The sequence below is a fragment of the Pseudophryne corroboree genome, chromosome 2 (assembly GCF_028390025.1).
Source record: "Pseudophryne corroboree isolate aPseCor3 chromosome 2, aPseCor3.hap2, whole genome shotgun sequence".
In the NCBI taxonomy this organism is placed as follows: domain Eukaryota; kingdom Metazoa; phylum Chordata; class Amphibia; order Anura; family Myobatrachidae; genus Pseudophryne; species Pseudophryne corroboree.
Genome location: NC_086445.1, coordinates 809,129,713 through 809,147,993, shown reverse-complemented (window position 1 = coordinate 809,147,993; position 18,281 = coordinate 809,129,713). Strand labels below are relative to the sequence as shown.

At 48.5% G+C, this 18,281-nt stretch overlaps 2 protein-coding genes across 6 annotated transcripts in view; one reads left to right on the top strand and one right to left on the bottom strand.

Moving 5' to 3' along the window:
- The window catches only part of NME7 (NME/NM23 family member 7), a 522,975-nt gene extending 505,875 nt beyond the window's left edge, over positions 1 to 17,100 (bottom strand). The window contains exon 1 of one of the 4 annotated variants that reach the window (XM_063955652.1): positions 16,990 to 17,100. Coding sequence is in view for 1 of the 4 variants with exons in the window: in XM_063955653.1 (XP_063811723.1) it covers positions 16,990 to 16,992 (3 nt within the window). In the remaining 3 variants the exon portion in view is untranslated. The remainder of the gene's footprint in view (positions 1 to 16,989) is intronic. The other 3 variants (XM_063955653.1, XM_063955655.1, XM_063955654.1) reach the window with 3 other exon arrangements.
- Positions 17,101 to 17,107: 7 nt separating this feature from the next.
- Positions 17,108 to 18,281, top strand: part of BLZF1 (basic leucine zipper nuclear factor 1) — a 56,896-nt gene continuing 55,722 nt past the window's right edge. The window contains exon 1 of one of the 2 annotated variants that reach the window (XM_063955656.1): positions 17,108 to 17,195. The gene's annotated coding sequence lies outside the window, so the exon portion shown is untranslated. Of the gene's footprint in view, positions 17,196 to 18,048; positions 18,128 to 18,281 lie in introns of those variants that run through there. The other variant, XM_063955657.1, reaches the window with a different exon arrangement.

Sequence of the window (18,281 nt, the reverse complement as noted above, 5' to 3'; positions counted from 1 at the left end):
AGAATTACCGGTGAATAAATTCTTATTTTCTCTGACGTCCTAGTGGATGCTGGGTACTCCGTAAGGACCATGGGGATTATACCAAAGCTCCCAAACGGGCGGGAGAGTGCGGATGACTCTGCAGCACCGAATGAGCAAACTCAAGGTCCTCCTCAGCCAGGGTATCAAACTTGTAGAATTTTGCAAAAGTGTTTGAACCCGACCAAGTAGCAGCTCGGCAAAGTTGTAAAGCCGAGACCCCTCGGGCAGCCGCCCAAGAAGAGCCCACCTTCCTCGTGGAATGGGCTTTTACTGATTTAGGATGCGGCAGTCCAGCAGCAGAATGTGCAAGCTGAATCGTGCTACAGATCCAGCGAGCAATAGTCTGCTTTGAAGCAGGAGCACCCAGCTTGTTGGGTGCATGCAGGATAAATAGCGAGTCAGTTTTTCTGACTCTAGCCGTCCTGGAAACATAAAGTTTCAGGGCCCGGACTACGTCCAGCAACTTGGAATCCGCCAAGTCCCTAGTAGCCGCAGGCACCACAATAGGTTGGTTCAAATGAAACGATGATACCACCTTAGGGAGAAATTGGGGACGAGTCCTCCATTCTGCCCTTTCCATATGGAAGATCAGATATGGGCTTTTACATGACAAAGCCGCCAATTCTGACACACGCCTAGTCCAAGCTAAGGTCAAAAGCATGACCACTTTCCACGTGAGATATTTTAGCTCCACGGTCTTAAGTGGCTCAAACCAGTGGGATTTTAGGAATCCAACACACGTTAAGATCCCAAGGTGCCACTGGAGGCACAAAAGGGGCTGAATATGCAGCACCCCTGTAACAACGTCCGAACTTCAGGCAGTGAAGCCAGTTCTTTTTGAGAGAAAAAGGGATAGGGCCGAAATCTTGGCTTTTATGGATCCTAATTTTAGGCCCATAGTCACTCCTGACTGTAGGAAGTGCAGGAATCGACCCCCCTGGAATTCCTATGTAGGGCCTTCCCGGCCACACACCAAGCAACCTATTTTCGCCATATACAGTGAAAAAGTCTTGCTGTCACGTCTTTCCTAGCCTTTATCAGCGTAGGAATAACTGCATCCGGAATGCCCTTTTCCGCTAGGATCCGGCGTTCAACCGCCATGCCATCCAACGCAGCCGCGGTACGTCTTGGATCAGACAGGGTCCCTTTTGCAACATGTCCTGACTGAGAGGCAGAGGCCATGGGTCCTCTGAGAGCATTTCTTGCAGTTCCGGGTACCGAGTTCTTCTTGGCCAATCCGGAGCAAAGAATATTGTTCACACTCCTCCGTTTATTACAATTCTCAGCCCTTGGGTCTGAGAGGAAGAGGAGGGAATATATAGACCGACTGGAACAAACACTGTGTTACTAGTGCGACCACAGCTATCGCCTGAGAGTCCCTTGACCCAGCGTAAAACCTTTTTTTATCTTTTTATCGAGGTGGGATGCCATGTAGTCCACCTGAGGCAGTTTCCATCAATTTGCAAAACTGCGTGAAGACTTCCTGATGAAGTCACCACTTTCCCGGGTGGAGGTCGTGTCCACTCCCAGAATGAACACTGCTGACAGTGCGCTTACTTGATTCTCCGCCCAGCGAAGAATTCTGGTGGCTTCTACCCTCGCCACCCTACTCCTTGTGCCGCCCTGGCGGTTTACATGAGCCCCTGCGGTCTGACTGGATCAGAACCGGTTGGTCGCGAAGCAGGAACTCCGCTTGACTTAGGGCTTCGTATATGGCCCTTAGTTCCAGGATATTGATGTGAAGGCAAGTCTGTTGGCTTGACCACAAACCTTGGAATTTTCTTCCCTGTGTAACTGCCCCCCACCCTCGGAGGCTTGCATCCGTGGTCACCAGGACCCAGTCCTGAATGCCGAATCTGCGGCCCTCGAGAAGGTGAGCACTCCGCAGCCACCACAGGAGAGACACCCTTGCCCTGGGGGATAGGGTGATTAACCGATGCATCTGAAGATGTGATCAGGACCACTTGTCCAGTAAGTTCCATTGTCCTTGCATGGAACCAGCCGAAGGGGATGGCCTCGTATGATGCCATCATCCTTCCCAGTACTCGAGTGCAGTGATGCACTGACACCTGTTTTGGTTTTCAATGGATTCCTGACCAGTGTCATGAGCTCCTGAGCTCTCTCTATCGGGAGATAAACCCTCTTCTGGTCTGTGTCTAGGATCATGCCTAGGCGAGGCAGATGAGCTGTAGGAACCAACTGCGACTTCGGGATATATAGAATCCAGTCGTGTTGCCGTTTCACTTCCAGAGAAGGTGATACGCTGTCCAGCAACTGCTCTCTTGATCTCGCTTTTATGAGGAGATCATCCAAGTATAAGATAATAGCGACACCTTGCTTCCGCAGGAGCACCATCATATCCGCCATTACCTTGGTGAAATTGGTAATGACAATCCCGTACCGCAATTCTGAGGTACGCCTGATGAGGTGGATAAATGGGGACACGAAAGGTATGCATCCCTTATGTCCCGATTCATTTCAGGCTTGCAATGACCGCTCTTAGCGATTCCATCTTGAACCTGAACCTTTTCAGGTATATGTTCAGGGATTTTAATTCAATATGGGTCTAACCGAACCGTCTGGTTTCGGGATTATAACATGGTCGAATAATAACACCCTCTTGTTGAAGGAGGGGACCCTTGACCACCACCTGTTGAAGATACAATTTACGAATTGCAGTTAACACTGGCTCCCTCTCTTGGGGGGAAGCCCGCCGGGTCCTCGGTGAGGGGGCATCTTCTCACAGTCCAGCCTGTATCCCTGCGATACAATTTCTATTGCCCAGGGATCTAACAGGGAGTGAACCCACTTGTGGCTGAACTTACGAAGGCGTGTCCCCACCGGGCCTAGCTCCGCCTGTGGAGCCCCAGCGACATGCGGTGGATTTTTGTAGAGGCCGGGGAGGACTTCTGTTCCTGGGGACTAGCTGTGTTGTACAGCTTCTTTCCTCTGCCCCCGGCTCTGACAAGAAAGGACGCACCTCAGACTTTCTTGTTTCTTTATTCGAAAAGCTGCATTTAATAATGTCGTGCTTTCCTAGGCTGTGCAGGAATATAAGGCAAAATATCAGAATTACCAGCTATAGCTGTGGAGACCAGGCCCGAGAACCTTTCTCCACACAATCCTCAGCCTTCCATATGCCCCTTAAGTCGGCATCATCTGTCCAATGTATATTCTACAGGATACGTCAAGCAGAAATCAACATAGCTTTTGTCTCTAGGACCCAGTATACTCATGTCCCTTTGGGCATGCTTTATAATTATATATCTATCACTTAAGACAGCATCTTAAAATATTTATATGCATACTAGGGTCTCAATCTCTGCTGATAAGGTACCTGTCCACGCTGCCACAGCGCTATAAACCCATGCCGACACAATCGCCGGTCTGGGTAGTAGAATGTGCACACTATCTGCAGGATCCCTGAGAATAGCTAGTGCAAACAGGACACCCAAGGGGAAGATTCTCAACACATCCTGGCCCTAGTGGGGAAAGGATACAGCCTGAGAATTCTCTTGTGGGAAGCTGCCGTCTCTTGTCTGGAGATTCCCGCTCTTTTTCCTCATGAGAGGAGGGAAATTTACCTCAGCATTAGTAACATAGTATCTGAGGTTGAAAAAAGACAATTGTCCATCGAGTTCAACCTATTTGTGGTGTCCTATGCATGATGATTTGACTAAAATTTCTGACTGATGCTGCTGTCAGCCATTGCATTTTATCCCTATTTATAGTAACTATAATGCATGACTATGCACCATACCCCTGGATATCCTTATCCAATAGGAATTTATCTAACCCATTCTTAAAGGTGTTGACAGATTCCGCCATTACAACTCCCTCGGGCAGGGAATTCCAAACACGTATTGTCCTTACCGTGAAAAAGCCTTTACGCCGTATTGTGCGGAATCTCCTCTCCTCTAACCTGAGCGAGTGTCCACGAGTCCTCTGTGTTGATCTAACCAAAAACAGGTCCCGCGCAAGCTCTGTGTATTGTCCCCTTATATATTTGTAGATGTTGATCATATCCCCTCTTAGTCTCCGCTTTTCCAATGTAAACATGCCTAGTCTTTCAAGCCTTTCCTTGTATTCCATCGTCTCCATGCCCTTAATTAGTTTGGTCGCCCTCCTCTGTACCTTTTCAAGCTCCAGGATATCCTTTTTGTAGTACGGTGCCCAGAACTGTACACAGTATTCAAGGTGTGGCCTCACTAGTGATTTATATAACGGGAGTATAATACTCTCGTCCCTAGCATCAATACCCCGTTTTATGCATGCTAATATCTTATTAGCCTTCTTTGCTGCAGTCCTACTTTGGGTACTACTGCTTAGCTTGCTATCTATGAGGACACCTAAGTCCTTTTCCAGTACAGAATCCCCTAAATGTACCCCATCCCCTAATTCTTCCCCTTAACATGTGTACTCTCGTGTCAGGGACAGATGAGTCATCAGTGATATGCAAATCATCTTTTATTCCAATAATCATATATTGAATATCTTTTAGCCCTCTTGGCTGTAACTTTGCATTATCGTAGTCGACAGTGGAGTTAAACTCCGTGTCGATACTTTGTTATTTTGGATAGTGAACATAGAGAGACTCTGAAGGACTCTGTGACATAGGGACAGACGAGGGTAGATTTCCTTTCTGTTCCCTAACCTTTTGTGCAATAATTTTACCTCAGCACTTACACATATCCAAACAGGTGTCGGCGTTGTCGACGGAGTCACCCTCCCACACACATATCCGTTCTATCACCTCCTTAGAGGAGCCTTTTACCTCAGACATGTCGACACGCGTACCGACACACCACACACACAAGGGATGCTCTATTTGAAGACCGTTCCCCCACTAGGCCCTTTGGAGAGACAGAGAGAGAGTATGCCAGCACACACCACAGCGCTATATAATACAGGGATGTACACTATACTGAGTGATTTTTCCCCTATAGCAGCTTATATATACAGTTTTGCGCCTAAGTTTATGTGCCCCCCCTCTCTTTTTTACCCTTTGTGTACCAGGATACTGCAGGGGAGAGCCTGGGGAGCTTCCTTCCAGCTGAGCTGTGAAGAGAAAATGGCGCCGGTGTGCTGAGGAAGAAGGCCCGGCCCCCTCAGCGGCGGGCTTCTGTCCTTTTATGTACTTTAATGGCGGGGGTTAATGCACATATACAGTTTATCAGACTGTATTATGTGCTTTTCGCCAAGTAAGGTAATCTAATTGCTGCCCAGGGCGCCCCCCCCCCAGCGCCCTGCACCATTCAGTGACCGGAGTGTGTGGTGTGCTAAGGGAGCAATGGCGCACAGCTGCAGTGCTGTGCGCTACCTTAATGAAGACCGGAGTCTTCAGCCACCGATTTTCAACTTCTCTTCGTTCTTCTGGCTCTGCAAGGGGGACGGCGGCGCGGCTCCGGGACCGGACGACCGAGGACTGGGCCTGTGTTCGATCCCTCTGGAGCTAATGGTGTCCAGTAGCCTTAGAAGCCCAAGCTAGCTGCAAGCAGGTAGGTTCGCTTCTCTCCCCTCAGTCCCACGTAGCAGTGAGTCTGTTGCCAGCAGATCTCACTGAAAATAAAAAAACCTAACAAATACTTTCTTTTCTAGGAAGCTCAGGAGAGCCCCTAGGGTGCATCCAGCTCTGGCCGGGCACAGATACTAACTGAGGTCTGGAGGAGGGGCATAGAGGGAGGAGCCAGTGCACACCAGATATAGTACCTAATCTTTCTTTTAAGAGTGCCCAGTCTCCTGCGGAGCCCGTCTATACCCCATGGTCCTTACGGAGTACCCAGCATCCACTAGGACGTCAGAGAAACATTTTGTGCAAAACAAGACCAGCCCTGGACTTACTCTTAATGTGCGTTGATTCTAACGACGGAGGGACGGCTTTTGACGTCGCACACCCGCCCAGCCACGCCTGCGTTTTTCCAAACACTCCCTGAAAACCGTCAGTTGACACCCAGAAACGCCCCCTTCCTGTCAATCTTCTTGCGTTGTGCCGTGCGACTGAAAGCTTCGCTAGAACCTGTGCAAAACCGCAACGGACTTTGTACCCGTACGTCGCGCGTGCGCATTGCGGCACATACGCATGTGCAGAAATGCCAATTTTTTGCCTGATCGCTGCGCTGCGAACGGCAGCTAGCGATCAACTCGGAATGACCCTCAATGTCCTATAAAACAGCAGACTATCAATCTCAGGCATACAAACACTTTCTGTGGTATGCTTTCTTCCTTCTTGACTGGAGGAAATTTACACCTCCATGGCTGGGACAGAGTGTTCTAACTCAGGAATTCATTTTCCTTTTGAGGTCTAACTGAGCCAATTGAAATGTCATTTTTTGAACTTTTATAAAATGCTGGATTATCTTTTTATATTTCCGGCATTACAAAGGAAAAAAAAAAATCACAAACAAATGCACTTTCCTCTATGTTTTCACCCCAGAATGGCACTGACCAGTTCTCTCATGGAGGAGTATACCAGTTATGCATAGATTTATACAGTATTTCTCCAATACTTGAGGTAGTTATATAAAAACTATAATAGGCCTCTGTTAATAGATCTAACGGAACCTAGTACAGCAACAACAATTACATCCACATTGCATGGCTGTCAGTACTGCTTTGCATTGGAGGCCCGATTCACGTTTCCCATGCATGTAAAATGGCATGCATGTAAATACATCTGCAATGACACACAATCACATCACAGGGAACAGCTTTTGAAATGCATAGCAATCAGTGGGGCAGATGTATTAACCTGGAGATGGCATAAGGAAGTGATAAACCAGTGATATGTGCAAGGTGATAAATGCACCAGCCAATCAGCTCCAATATGTAAATGATCAGTTAGGAGTTGATTGGCTGGTGTGTTTCTCACCTTGCATTTATCACTTCCTTATGCCTTCTCCAGGTTAATACATCTACCCATCAGAGAAGGGACACCATCACCACATACTTCACATATAGCTGCATTACATGATTTTAAAGTCAGCATTTTCAGGTTTGTTTGTGTTTTGGGTGCGCTGTACGCCATAATAGAACTAGATCTGTGCAATTTGGGCATATGTAGCCACATTATTCTGTCACTTACAAAATAAATGGCTAGCATTAGTTCTATCTTATAATTATGTTGGGAGGAAAAATGAGGGGAACAATTAAACTGTTACAGTTTTGGTAAAGCTTATGTTATGATTACTTATGGGCCCTACAGACATGCCGATCCGCCACCGAGGTGCCCGACGGCCGATACGGCTGACGGGCGACCCGGCGGCGGGGGGGCAGTGACGGGGGAGTGAAGTTTCTTCACCCAAAACCCCCCCCCCCCCCCCCCCGTCACGCGGCTCCATTGAAGCGCAGGCAAATATGGACGAGATCGTCCATATTGGCCTGCATGCACAGCCGACGGGGGACCAGCGATGAACGAGCGTGGGGCCGCGCATCGTTCATAGCTGGTGCCTCCACACTGAAAGATATGAACGAGTTCTCGTTCATTTATGAACGAGATCGTTCATATCTTTCAAACAAATCGGCATGTGTGTAGGGCCTATAAATTGTAGATATTCATGCTCTGACCCATATTTTAGTAGGTTGTAGCAAGAGAATGGATTCTAAGATCGGTATTCAGGAAATGAAGAATGAGCTCCATTGAAAATCTCTTGCTCCACGCAATCCTTCAGAAAAGACTTCTATACTAGCCTTCTAGTTTATAGCTGGTACATATCTAGATTACTAATCGAAGAGGAAACAGTTTGGTGGCTAGATATACAGTGCAGGCAGGCTTGGAATGGCCCACAAGGGTACAGAAGAAACCACCGGTGGGCCCCACTGCCTGGGGGCCCACCTTCTGCTCTAAGGATTAGGTTGTAGACTGCGCACTTGAATTATACATTATACATATGTTACCTTACACTGGACTATGGTGTATTTTCTACAGTGCATTGCTGTTATTAATCTGTTATTAATCTGGCACATTTTCATGCATGCAGCAGTGTAATTTACTGTATATATATTTATGAAGAGGCCTAGACGTTGCACTCTCTAATGGTTAGTCAAACCAATGAGGTGTCAGGCCACACCCCCTCTGCAGACTGACCACACCCCCAACATGGGCCCCTACCACTGCATTCCCCCGGTGGGCCCTACATGCCCCAGTCCGAAACTGAGTGCAGGCGAGTAGAGTGGGACCCATAATGCAGGTCGGTGGTGTAGAAACTATTTGTAAAGCCAAGTGGCTTAGGACTGCACAAGTTTCAACTGTTTTACTTTAGCATTAAAAATAAATTAATTAATCTGTTACATATATATCCTAAAGGACTTTCACTTAACATCAAAATACATGTCCTTGTCATACGTATGACGCACCTGACTGAGCAGGGGGGAACAAGGTGAGTCCGTTGGCTAATGCCCTTCATCCTTTATAAAAAAAAGGGGGAATTCAAGTGCTTTGCGCACTGGTGGCCACTTGATGGCACATGACGGAGCAATTCAAGTGTTGCTTCATTAAAGCGTGCATAGGCGGCGGCACTGACATTACTGTTATGTTGTTCCGTCACTTTGACGGGCTGGTAACTAGTGGCCATAGAAATCTCTCTCTTTTCAGTGTCATCCTAGGAATTCTGATGTTGCAGAGTGATCTCATTGCTTTCACAAAGCCTACATGGCCGGTCAGTCTGACTGGATGGTGGGGACAATAGTTTTTCCAAACAATAATAAATGATCCTTCTCTTCGTGTAGTGCTGGTGTTTTGCTTATGATATGGGGGGGTCATTCAGAGTTGATCGTAGCTGTGCTAAATTTAGCACAGCTACGATCATCTTCCCAGACATGCGGGGGGACGCCCAGCACAGGGCTAGTCCGCCCCGCATGTCAGTCCGGCCCCTCCCACACAAGTACAAAAGCATCGCAACAGCGGTGATGTTTTTGTACTTGAAGAGTAACTCCCGGCCAGCGCAGCTCCTGCGGCTGGCTGGGAGTTACTCGTCGCTGCCCCCGGGTCGCAGCGGCTGTGTGTGACGTCACGCAGCCGCTGCGGCCTGCCCCTGATACGGTCCGGCAATGCCTGCGTTGGCCGGACCGCACCCTGAAAACGGCGGCTAAACGCTCCCTCCCGTCCCAGCGAACGTCTCTGTCTGTCAAACAGGCAGGTGCGATCGCTAGATAATGATGGCCTTCGACCGTCTGGCATGCACCGGCGCACTGCGGTGCCGACGCAGTTCTGACCCGATCGCTGCGCTGCGACTGCATGCGATCGGGTCAGAATAACCCCCATAATTTGGTGCACTGCTTCTGTGTTTAGATGTATCCACTTTGTGAAGCCAATGAAGATGTTTTTGTTGTTAACTTCTGCTGCGGTGTGTCACCAAGACATTGAGGGGCAGATTTATTAAGCCTGGGGAAAGTAGAAGATAACACACCAGCCAGTCAGCTCCTAACTGTCATTTTTCAAACCCAGCCTGTAACATAGAAGTTAGAAGCTGATTGGCTGGTGTGTTATCACCTTCCACTTTATCACTTCACCAGGCTTAATAAATCTGCCCCTCAGCCCAGAGTGTTCCTCTGAGGAACATTAGCACAGAGTGTATCACCAATATGGTACATTAGGGCTATACAACTTTGCAAATGTCTAGGTGTCCATGCACATATTAACCCAAATAAACTATTATTATCTGCCAAGGCTCTGTTCTGGGTCCATTGCTTTTGTCTCTATATATCCACTTTTGGGCAATTAATTCACTCCACTGGCCTTCAGTATCACCTCTATTATCATTGTGTCATTACTATTCTGCTGGGAGTCTCTACAAACCCCCCTCTGGCTTCCTCAAAAACAATTTAATCACCTCCTATTCCATCTCAGTCCATGTCAACAAGATACTTGCCTGATTGATTTTGCCGAGGAACTTGTATTCACCTCCCACCTATAAGTCTCTCACAATTCTGCCTGCAGGACTTCACCCTCACCTTTGGGACTCATGACCCCACCAGACCCAACTCTCCCCCAACCTTCACTTAAAACTCACCTCCTCACATTTTCCACTGTTCTGCCATTGTTTGTGTTTTTGCTCTTACATGTATTTGTATAATGTTACTTCTAGGCTTCCATGCTGGGTTACTTCTGCTTTATGTATTGTTGGCTCATCATCTTAAGAGCCGTACACATGGTAGAGATGTGTGCGGAGCGATCTTGCACAGACCACTCAGCACACACCTCTCCCCCCGCTCAGCACAGAGCGATGTGTGCTGAGCGGGTGTGGTATTAAAGGTTGACCACACTTAGGTCGACAGGGTCTCTAGGTCGACATGAGTTTTTTAATCTTTTTTGGTGTCGTTTTCGCCGTACAGTGACCAGGAAACACAATTAGTGCACCGCGTACCCTCGCATGGCTCGCGACTTCGGCACAGGTTATCGGTCCCAATCGTAGTCCACGTGGATCGTAAAGTATGAAAAAGTTAAAATAAGAATTTACTTACCGATAATTCTATTTCTCATAGTCCGTAGTGGATGCTGGGACTCCGTAAGGACCATGGGGAATAGCGGCTCCGCAGGAGACTGGGCACAAAAGTAAAAGCTTGAACTAGCTGGTGTGCACTGGCTCCTCCCCCTATGACCCTCCTCCAAGCCTCAGTTAGGATACTGTGCCCGGACGAGCGTACATAATAAGGAAGGATATTGAATCCCGGGTAAGACTCATACCAGCCACACCAATCACACCGTACAACCTGTGATCTGAACCCAGTTAACAGTATGATAAACGAAGGAGCCTCTGAAAAGATGGCTCACAACAATAATAACCCGAATTTTGTAACAATAACTATATACAAGTATTGCAGACAATCCGCACTTGGGATGGGCGCCCAGCATCCACTACGGACTATGAGAAATAGAATTATCGGTAAGTAAATTCTTATTTTCTCTAACGTCCTAAGTGGATGCTGGGACTCCGTAAGGACCATGGGGATTATACCAAAGCTCCCAAACGGGCGGGAGAGTGCGGATGACTCTGCAGCACCGAATGAGAGAACTCCAGGTCCTCCTCAGCCAGGGTATCAAATTTGTAGAATTTAGCAAACGTGTTTGCCCCTGACCAAGTAGCTGCTCGGCAAAGTTGTAAAGCCGAGACCCCTCGGGCAGCCGCCCAAGATGAGCCCACCTTCCTTGTGGAATGGGCTTTTACAGATTTTGGCTGTGGCAGGCCTGCCACAGAATGCGCAAGCTGAATTGTACTACAAATCCAACGAGCAATCCTGCTTAGAAGCAGGAGCACCCAGCTTGTTGGGTGCATACAGGATAAACAGAGAGTCAGATTTCCTGACTCCAGCCGTCCTGGAAACATATATTTTGAGGGCCCTGACTACGTCCAGTAACTTGGAGTCCTCCAAGTCCCTAGTAGCCGCAGGCACCACAATAGGCTGGTTCACGTGAAACGCTGAAACCACCTTTGGGAGAAATTGAGGACGAGTCCTCAATTCTGCCCTATCCGTGTGAAAAATCAGGTAAGGGCTTTTATAAGATAAAGCCGCCAATTCTGAGACACGCCTGGCTGAAGCCAGGGCTAACAGCATTACCACCTTCCATGTGAGATATTTTAATTCCACAGTGGTGAGTGGTTCAAACCAATGTGATTTTAGGAACCCCAAAACCACATTGAGATCCCAAGGTGCCACCGGGGACACAAAAGGAGGCTGTATATGCAGTACCCCTTTGACAAACGTCTGGACTTCAGGCACTGAAGCCAGTTCTTTTTGGAAGAAAATCGACAGGGCCGAAATTTGAACCTTAATGGACCCTAATTTTAGGCCCATAGACAGTCCTGTTTGCAGGAAATGTAGGAAGCGACCCAGTTGAAATTCCTCTGTAGGGGCCTCTTTGGCCTCACACCACGCAACATATTTTCGCCAAATGCGGTGATAATGTTTCGCGGTTACATCCTTCCTGGCCTTTATCAGGGTAGGGATGACTTCTTCTGGAATGCCTTTTTCCTTCAGGATCCGGCGTTCAACCGCCATGCCGTCAAACGCAGCCGCGGTAAGTCTTGGAACAGACAAGGTCCCTGCTGGAGCAGGTCCTTTCTTAGAGGTAGAGGCCACGGGTCCTCCGTGAGCATCTCTTGAAGTTCCGGGTACCAAGTCCTTCTTGGCCAATCCGGAACCACGAGTATAGTTCTTACTCCTCTCCTTTTTATGATTCTCAGTACTTTTGGTATGAGAGGCAGAGGAGGGAACACATACACTGACTGGTACACCCATGGTGTTACCAGAGCGTCCACCGCTATTGCCTGAGGGTCCCTTGACCTGGCGCAATATCTGTCTAGTTTTTTGTTGAGACGGGACGCCATCATGTCCACCTTTGGTTTTTCCCAACGGTTTACCATCTCTTGGAAGACTTCTGGATGAAGTCCCCACTCCCCCGGGTGAAGGTCGTGTCTGCTGAGGAAGTCCGCTTCCCAGTTGTCCACTCCCGGAATGAACACTGCTGACAGTGCTATCACATGATTCTCCGCCCAGCGAAGAATCCTTGCAGCTTCTGCCATCGCCCTCCTGCTTCTCGTGCCGCCCTGTCTGTTTACGTGGGCGACTGACGTGATGTTGTCCGATTGGATCAATACCGCCTGACCCTGAAGCAGGGGTTTTGCTTGACTTAGGGCATTGTAAATGGCCCTTAGTTCCAGAATGTTTATATGAAGAGATGTTTCCATGCTTGACCACAAGCCTTGGAAATTTTGTCCCTGTGTGACTGCTCCCCAGCCTCTCAGGCTGGCATCTGTGGTCACCAGGATCCAATCCTGAATGCCGAATCTGCGGCCCTCTAGTAGATGAGCACTCTGCAGCCACCACAGAAGAGACACCCTTGTCCTTGGCGACAGGGTTATCCGCTGATGCATCTGAAGATGCGATCCGGACCATTTGTCCAGAAGATCCCACTGAAACGTTCTTGCATGGAATCTTCCAAATGGAATCGCTTCGTAAGAAGCCACCATTTTTCCCAGGACCCTCGTGCACTGATGCACTGACACCTGGCCTGGTTTTAGGAGATTCCTGACTAGCTCGGATAACTCCCTGGCCTTCTCCTCTGGGAGAAACACCTTTTTCTGGACTGTGTCCAGAATCATTCCTAGGAACAGGAGACGTGTCGTTGGAATCAGCTGCGATTTTGGAATATTTAGGATCCACCCGTGCTGACGTAACACTAACTGAGATAGTGCTACTCCGACTTCTAACTGTTCCCTGGACCTTGCCCTTATCAGGAGATCGTCCAAGTAAGGGATAATTAAAACGCCTTTTCTTCGAAGAAGAATCATCATTTCGGCCATTACCTTGGTAAAGACCCGAGGTGCCGTGGACAACCCAAACGGCAGCGTCTGAAACTGATAATGACAGTTTTGTACTACAAACCTGAGGTACCCTTGGTGAGAAGGGTAAATTGGGACGTGGAGATAAGCATCTTTGATGTCCAGAGACACCATATAGTCCCCTTCTTCCAGGTTTGCTATCACTGCTCTGAGTGACTCCATCTTGAATTTGAACCTCTTTATGCAAGTGTTCAAGGATTTTAGATTTAAAATTGGTCTCACCGAGCCGTCCGGCTTCGGTACCACAAACAGCGTGGAATAATACCCCTTTCCCTGTTGTAGGAGAGGTACCTTGATTATCACCTGCTGGGAATACAGCTTGTGAATGGCTTCCAAAACTGCCTCCCTGTCGGAGGGAGACTTTGGTAGAGCAGACTTCAGGAACCGGCGAGGGGGAGACGTCTCGAATTCCAGTTTGTACCCCTGTGATACTACCTGCAGAATCCAGGGGTCCACTTGCGAGTGAGCCCACTGCGCGTTGAAATTTTTGAGACGGGCCCCCACCGTGTCCGAGTCCGCTTGTAAAGCCCCAGCGTCATGCTGAAGACTTGGCAGAAGCAGAGGAGGGCTTCTGCTCCTGGGAAGAGGCTGCCTGGTGCAGTCTTTTTCCTCTTCCTCTGCCCCGGGGCAGAAATGAGTGGCCTTTTGCCCGCCTGTACTTATGGGAACGAAAGGACTGAGTTTGAAAAGACGGTGTCTTTTTCTGCTGAGAGGTGACCTGGGGTAAAAAGGTGGACTTTCCGGCCGTTGCCGTGGCCACCAGGTCCGATAGACCGGCCCCAAATAACTCCTCTCCTTTAAACGGCAATACTTCCATATGTCGTTTGGAATCCGCATCCCCTGACCACTGTCGCGTCCATAACGCTCTTCTGGCCGAAATGGACATAGCACTCACTCTTGATGCCAGGGTGCAAATATCCCTCTGTGCATCACGCATATATAGTAATGCATCCTTCAAATGCTCTATAGTCAGTAATATACTGTCCCTATCCAGGGTATCAATATTTTCAGTCAGGGAATCCGACCACGCCACTCCAGCACTGCACATCCAGGCTGATGCGATTGCTGGTCGCAGTATAACACCAGTATGTGTGTATATACCCTTCAGGATATTTTCCAGCCTTCTATCCGCTGGTTCTTTGAGGGCGGCCGTATCAGGAGACGGTAACGCTACTTGTTTAGATAAACGTGTGAGCGCTTTATCTACTTTAGGGGGTGTTTCCCAACGCGCCCTAACCTCTGGCGGGAAAGGGTATAGTGCCAATAATTTATTAGAAATTAGCACTTTTTTATCGGGGGAAACCCACGCTTTATCACACACCTCATTTAATTCATCTGACTCAGGAAAAGCTACTGGTAGTTTTTTCACTCCCCACATAATACCCTTCTTTGTGGTACTTGTAGTGTCAGAAATGTTCAATGCCTCCTTCATTGCCGTGATCATGTAACGTGTGGCCCTACTGGACATTACGTTTGTCTCCTCACCGTCGACACTGGACTCAGTATCCGTGTCTGGGTCTGTGTCGACCCACTGAGGTAACGGGCGTTTTATCGCCCCTGACGGTGTCTGAGACGCCTGGACAGGCACTAATTGATTTGTCGGCTGTCTCATGTCGTCAACAGTTTTTTGTAAAGTGCTGACATTGTCACGTAGTTCTTTAAATACAACCATCCAGTCAGGTGTCGACTCCCTAGGGGGTGACATCACTAATACAGGCAATTGCTCTGCTTCCACATCATTTTCCTCCTCATACATGTTGACACAATCGTACCGACACCCAGCACACACACAGGGAATGCTCTGATAGAGGACAGGACCCCACTAGCCCTTTGGGGAGACAGAGGGAGAGTTTGCCAGCACACACCAGAGCGCTATATATATATATATATATATATATATATATAGGGATAACCTTATATAAGTGTTACTCCCTTTTATAGCTGCTGTTTATAATTTAGCTGCCAATAGTGCCCCCCCTCTCTCGTTTTTACCCTGATTCTGTAGGGACTGCAGGGGAGAGTCAGGGAGCCGTCCTTCCAGCGGTACTGTGAGGGAAAATGGCGCTTGTGTGCTGAGGAGATAGGCTCCGCCCCTTCACGACAGCCTTATCTCCCGCTTTTTTCTGGAAAACTGGCAGGGGTTAAATACATCCATATAGCCCAGGAGCTATATGTGATGGATTTCTTTTGCCATCCTAAGGTATTTTTGTTTTTATTGCGTCTCAGGGCGCTCCCCCCCAGCGCCCTGCACCCTCAGTGACCGGAGTGTGAAGTGTGCTGAGAGCAATGGCGCACAGCTGCAGTGCTGTGCGCTACCTTAGTTGAAGACAGGAACGTCTTCTGCCGCCGATTTCACCGGACCTCTTCGTTCTTCTGGCTCTGTAAGGGGGCCGGCGGCGCGGCTCCGGGACCCATCCAGGCTGAACCTGTGATCGTCCCTCTGGAGCTAATGTCCAGTAGCCTAAGAAACCCAATCCACTCTGCACGCAGGTGAGTTCGTTTCTTCTCCCCTTAGTCCCACGATGCAGTGAGCCTGTTGCCAGCAGGACTCACTGAAAATAAAAAACCTAAAATAAACTTTTACTCTAAGCAGCTCAGGAGAGCCACCTAGCATGCACCCTTCTCGTTCGGGCACAAAAATCTAACTAAAGGAGGGTCATAGGGGGAGGAGCCAGTGCACACCAGCTAGTTCAAGCTTTTACTTTTGTGCCCAGTCTCCTGCGGAGCCGCTATTCCCCATGGTCCTTACGGAGTCCCAGCATCCACTTAGGACGTTAGAGAAAAAAGAAAAAAATGTGAAAAACTCATGTCGACCTAGAGACCCTGTCGACCAAATAGTGGCCGACCTAGACACTGTAGACCTAAGTCTTGTCGACCTAGAGACTGGATACCGTGCTGAGCGAGGGCGGGACGGGGGCGCTCATTTCACCCAGCTGTGAAATAAGTGATGTGCCAGATTGAGCCTGCATACAGGCCAATCTAGCACCAACGATAGCGTCGCGCGGGGTCGCGTATCGCTGTGGGGCATACACACGGAGAGAGCCATGCTTAAATTATAAGCAATCTAGTCAGATTGCTTACAATTTAAGCACGGATCTCTCCATGTGTACCCCCCTTTAGTAAGTTGCTGCACTGAAGCACCTAATAAACAAAAGCTAATGATGATTTCAGTGAATCATTGGGGCACATTAGCCCATAGTGTATGCACAATAGCTAAACTATAAGATTGTTTCCACACACATTAGGACAATGCTTCAACATGTAATCTGTGTAATCTTAGTACTGTGGTAGATGTATTAAGCCTTGGAGAGAGATAAAGTTGAGAGAGATAAAGTACCATCTCATGAGCTTCTGTTATTTTTCAAACCCAGCCTATAACTTGATACTAGTTAGGAGCTGACTGGTACTTTATCTCTCTCCACTTTATCACTTCTCCAAGCTTAATACATGTCAGCGATTCTGGCCAATATATGGCTTTTACTACGTCTTGATTTTAGCTCCAGTCCTGTGTGTAAGTTACTGTACGCCTGACATGGCTGCCTGTATGTAACAGTGTCTAGTTCCACAATGTGTCGCTTTCTTAACAACCGCACAGTGATACACAGCTACACACCGCGCTCCCGTCACTCACCATGTTGCGGTCGCCGCTCCGTGCTGTGCTGTCAGTAACCGGCGTCAGATGCAGCCAGCAGCAGCCGTTGACCAACGTCTCCCTAGCAACCGCCACGCACCGAAACAAACTACAAAACCGCCCACTGTACGTGACGTCGGAAATGACGTCAAGGCAAACAGGAAACAGTATTAACACGGATATTTGGTTCTTCTTCCTGCCGACACGTAAGTTCTCAGTTTCTCCTTCTCAGTGTACTTATACAGTGCGATACATTTACTAAACTGCAGGTTTTCAAATGTGGAGATGTTGTCCATAGCAACCACTCAGATTCTTCTTATCATTTATCTAGCACCTTCTAGAAGATAATAGCTCAAAATCTCGTTGCTATGGGTAACATCTCCAATTTTGAAAACCCGCAGTTTATAGAGTTTCTCTTGCGCATTATCACCACGTTCATCGACCGCACGCTATGGTACCTACACGCCAGTCGCCGTTACCAGATGGTCACAGCTGTCACCCAGCCTCCCTGTTTGGTGATTTGCCATAGCCCACCATACATGCCCACTACACATCAGCCTGCCTGTAGTGAGGCTGTGCCATGCTGTGTGTGGCACTGTATGTAAGGATGTCTGGGTGGTTGGTTCTAAATACAAGTTGGGTAAGGGGGACCTCTGATGTCACCAGGGGTGGAGCCATGTCACCAGGAGGAGGAGCCACGTTCAAACAGGGTACCCGAAATGTACCCTCGCCATGCTTTGGGCTCGGTGGCTCGCTTCGCTCGCCACCAGGTCACTAAAGCTAGTAGTTGGTGGCGTGGATAGTAGAGGATCTATCCCGCTGGCCTAGCTCCTCCCTCTGGTGATGTGACTCCACCCCCTGACATCATAGGTCCTTTAGGCCACTTGGATCTAGCATCTACCATCTCTGAGTTCCTGTATTGTGTCTATGTTCCCTTCGTGATCAGGACCAGGAAGTGACAGTACGGGATGGCAGAAGAGAACTTCCGCCCTTACAGCACCTTAACATTTTATCCATTCTCCATTTGTCTGAGGTTATTTTGTTTTATCTATGCACCTTTGTACCCTGCGGGCTCGCTTCGCTTTCCAATCTTCACTCTCCACGCTTGAGGCTCGGTGTCTCGCTTTGCTCGCCACAGGTTATTATTATTCCAAATAGTTGGTGACATGGACCCAGGGGCTTATGGGAAAGGTCCTCTACACGAAGGGTAATTAGATGCTGAATTCCTGATACTTTATGGAGTCTCAGGTCGGGTGTGTGGGATGCTCCCAGCTGTGACTATATGTTTTTTG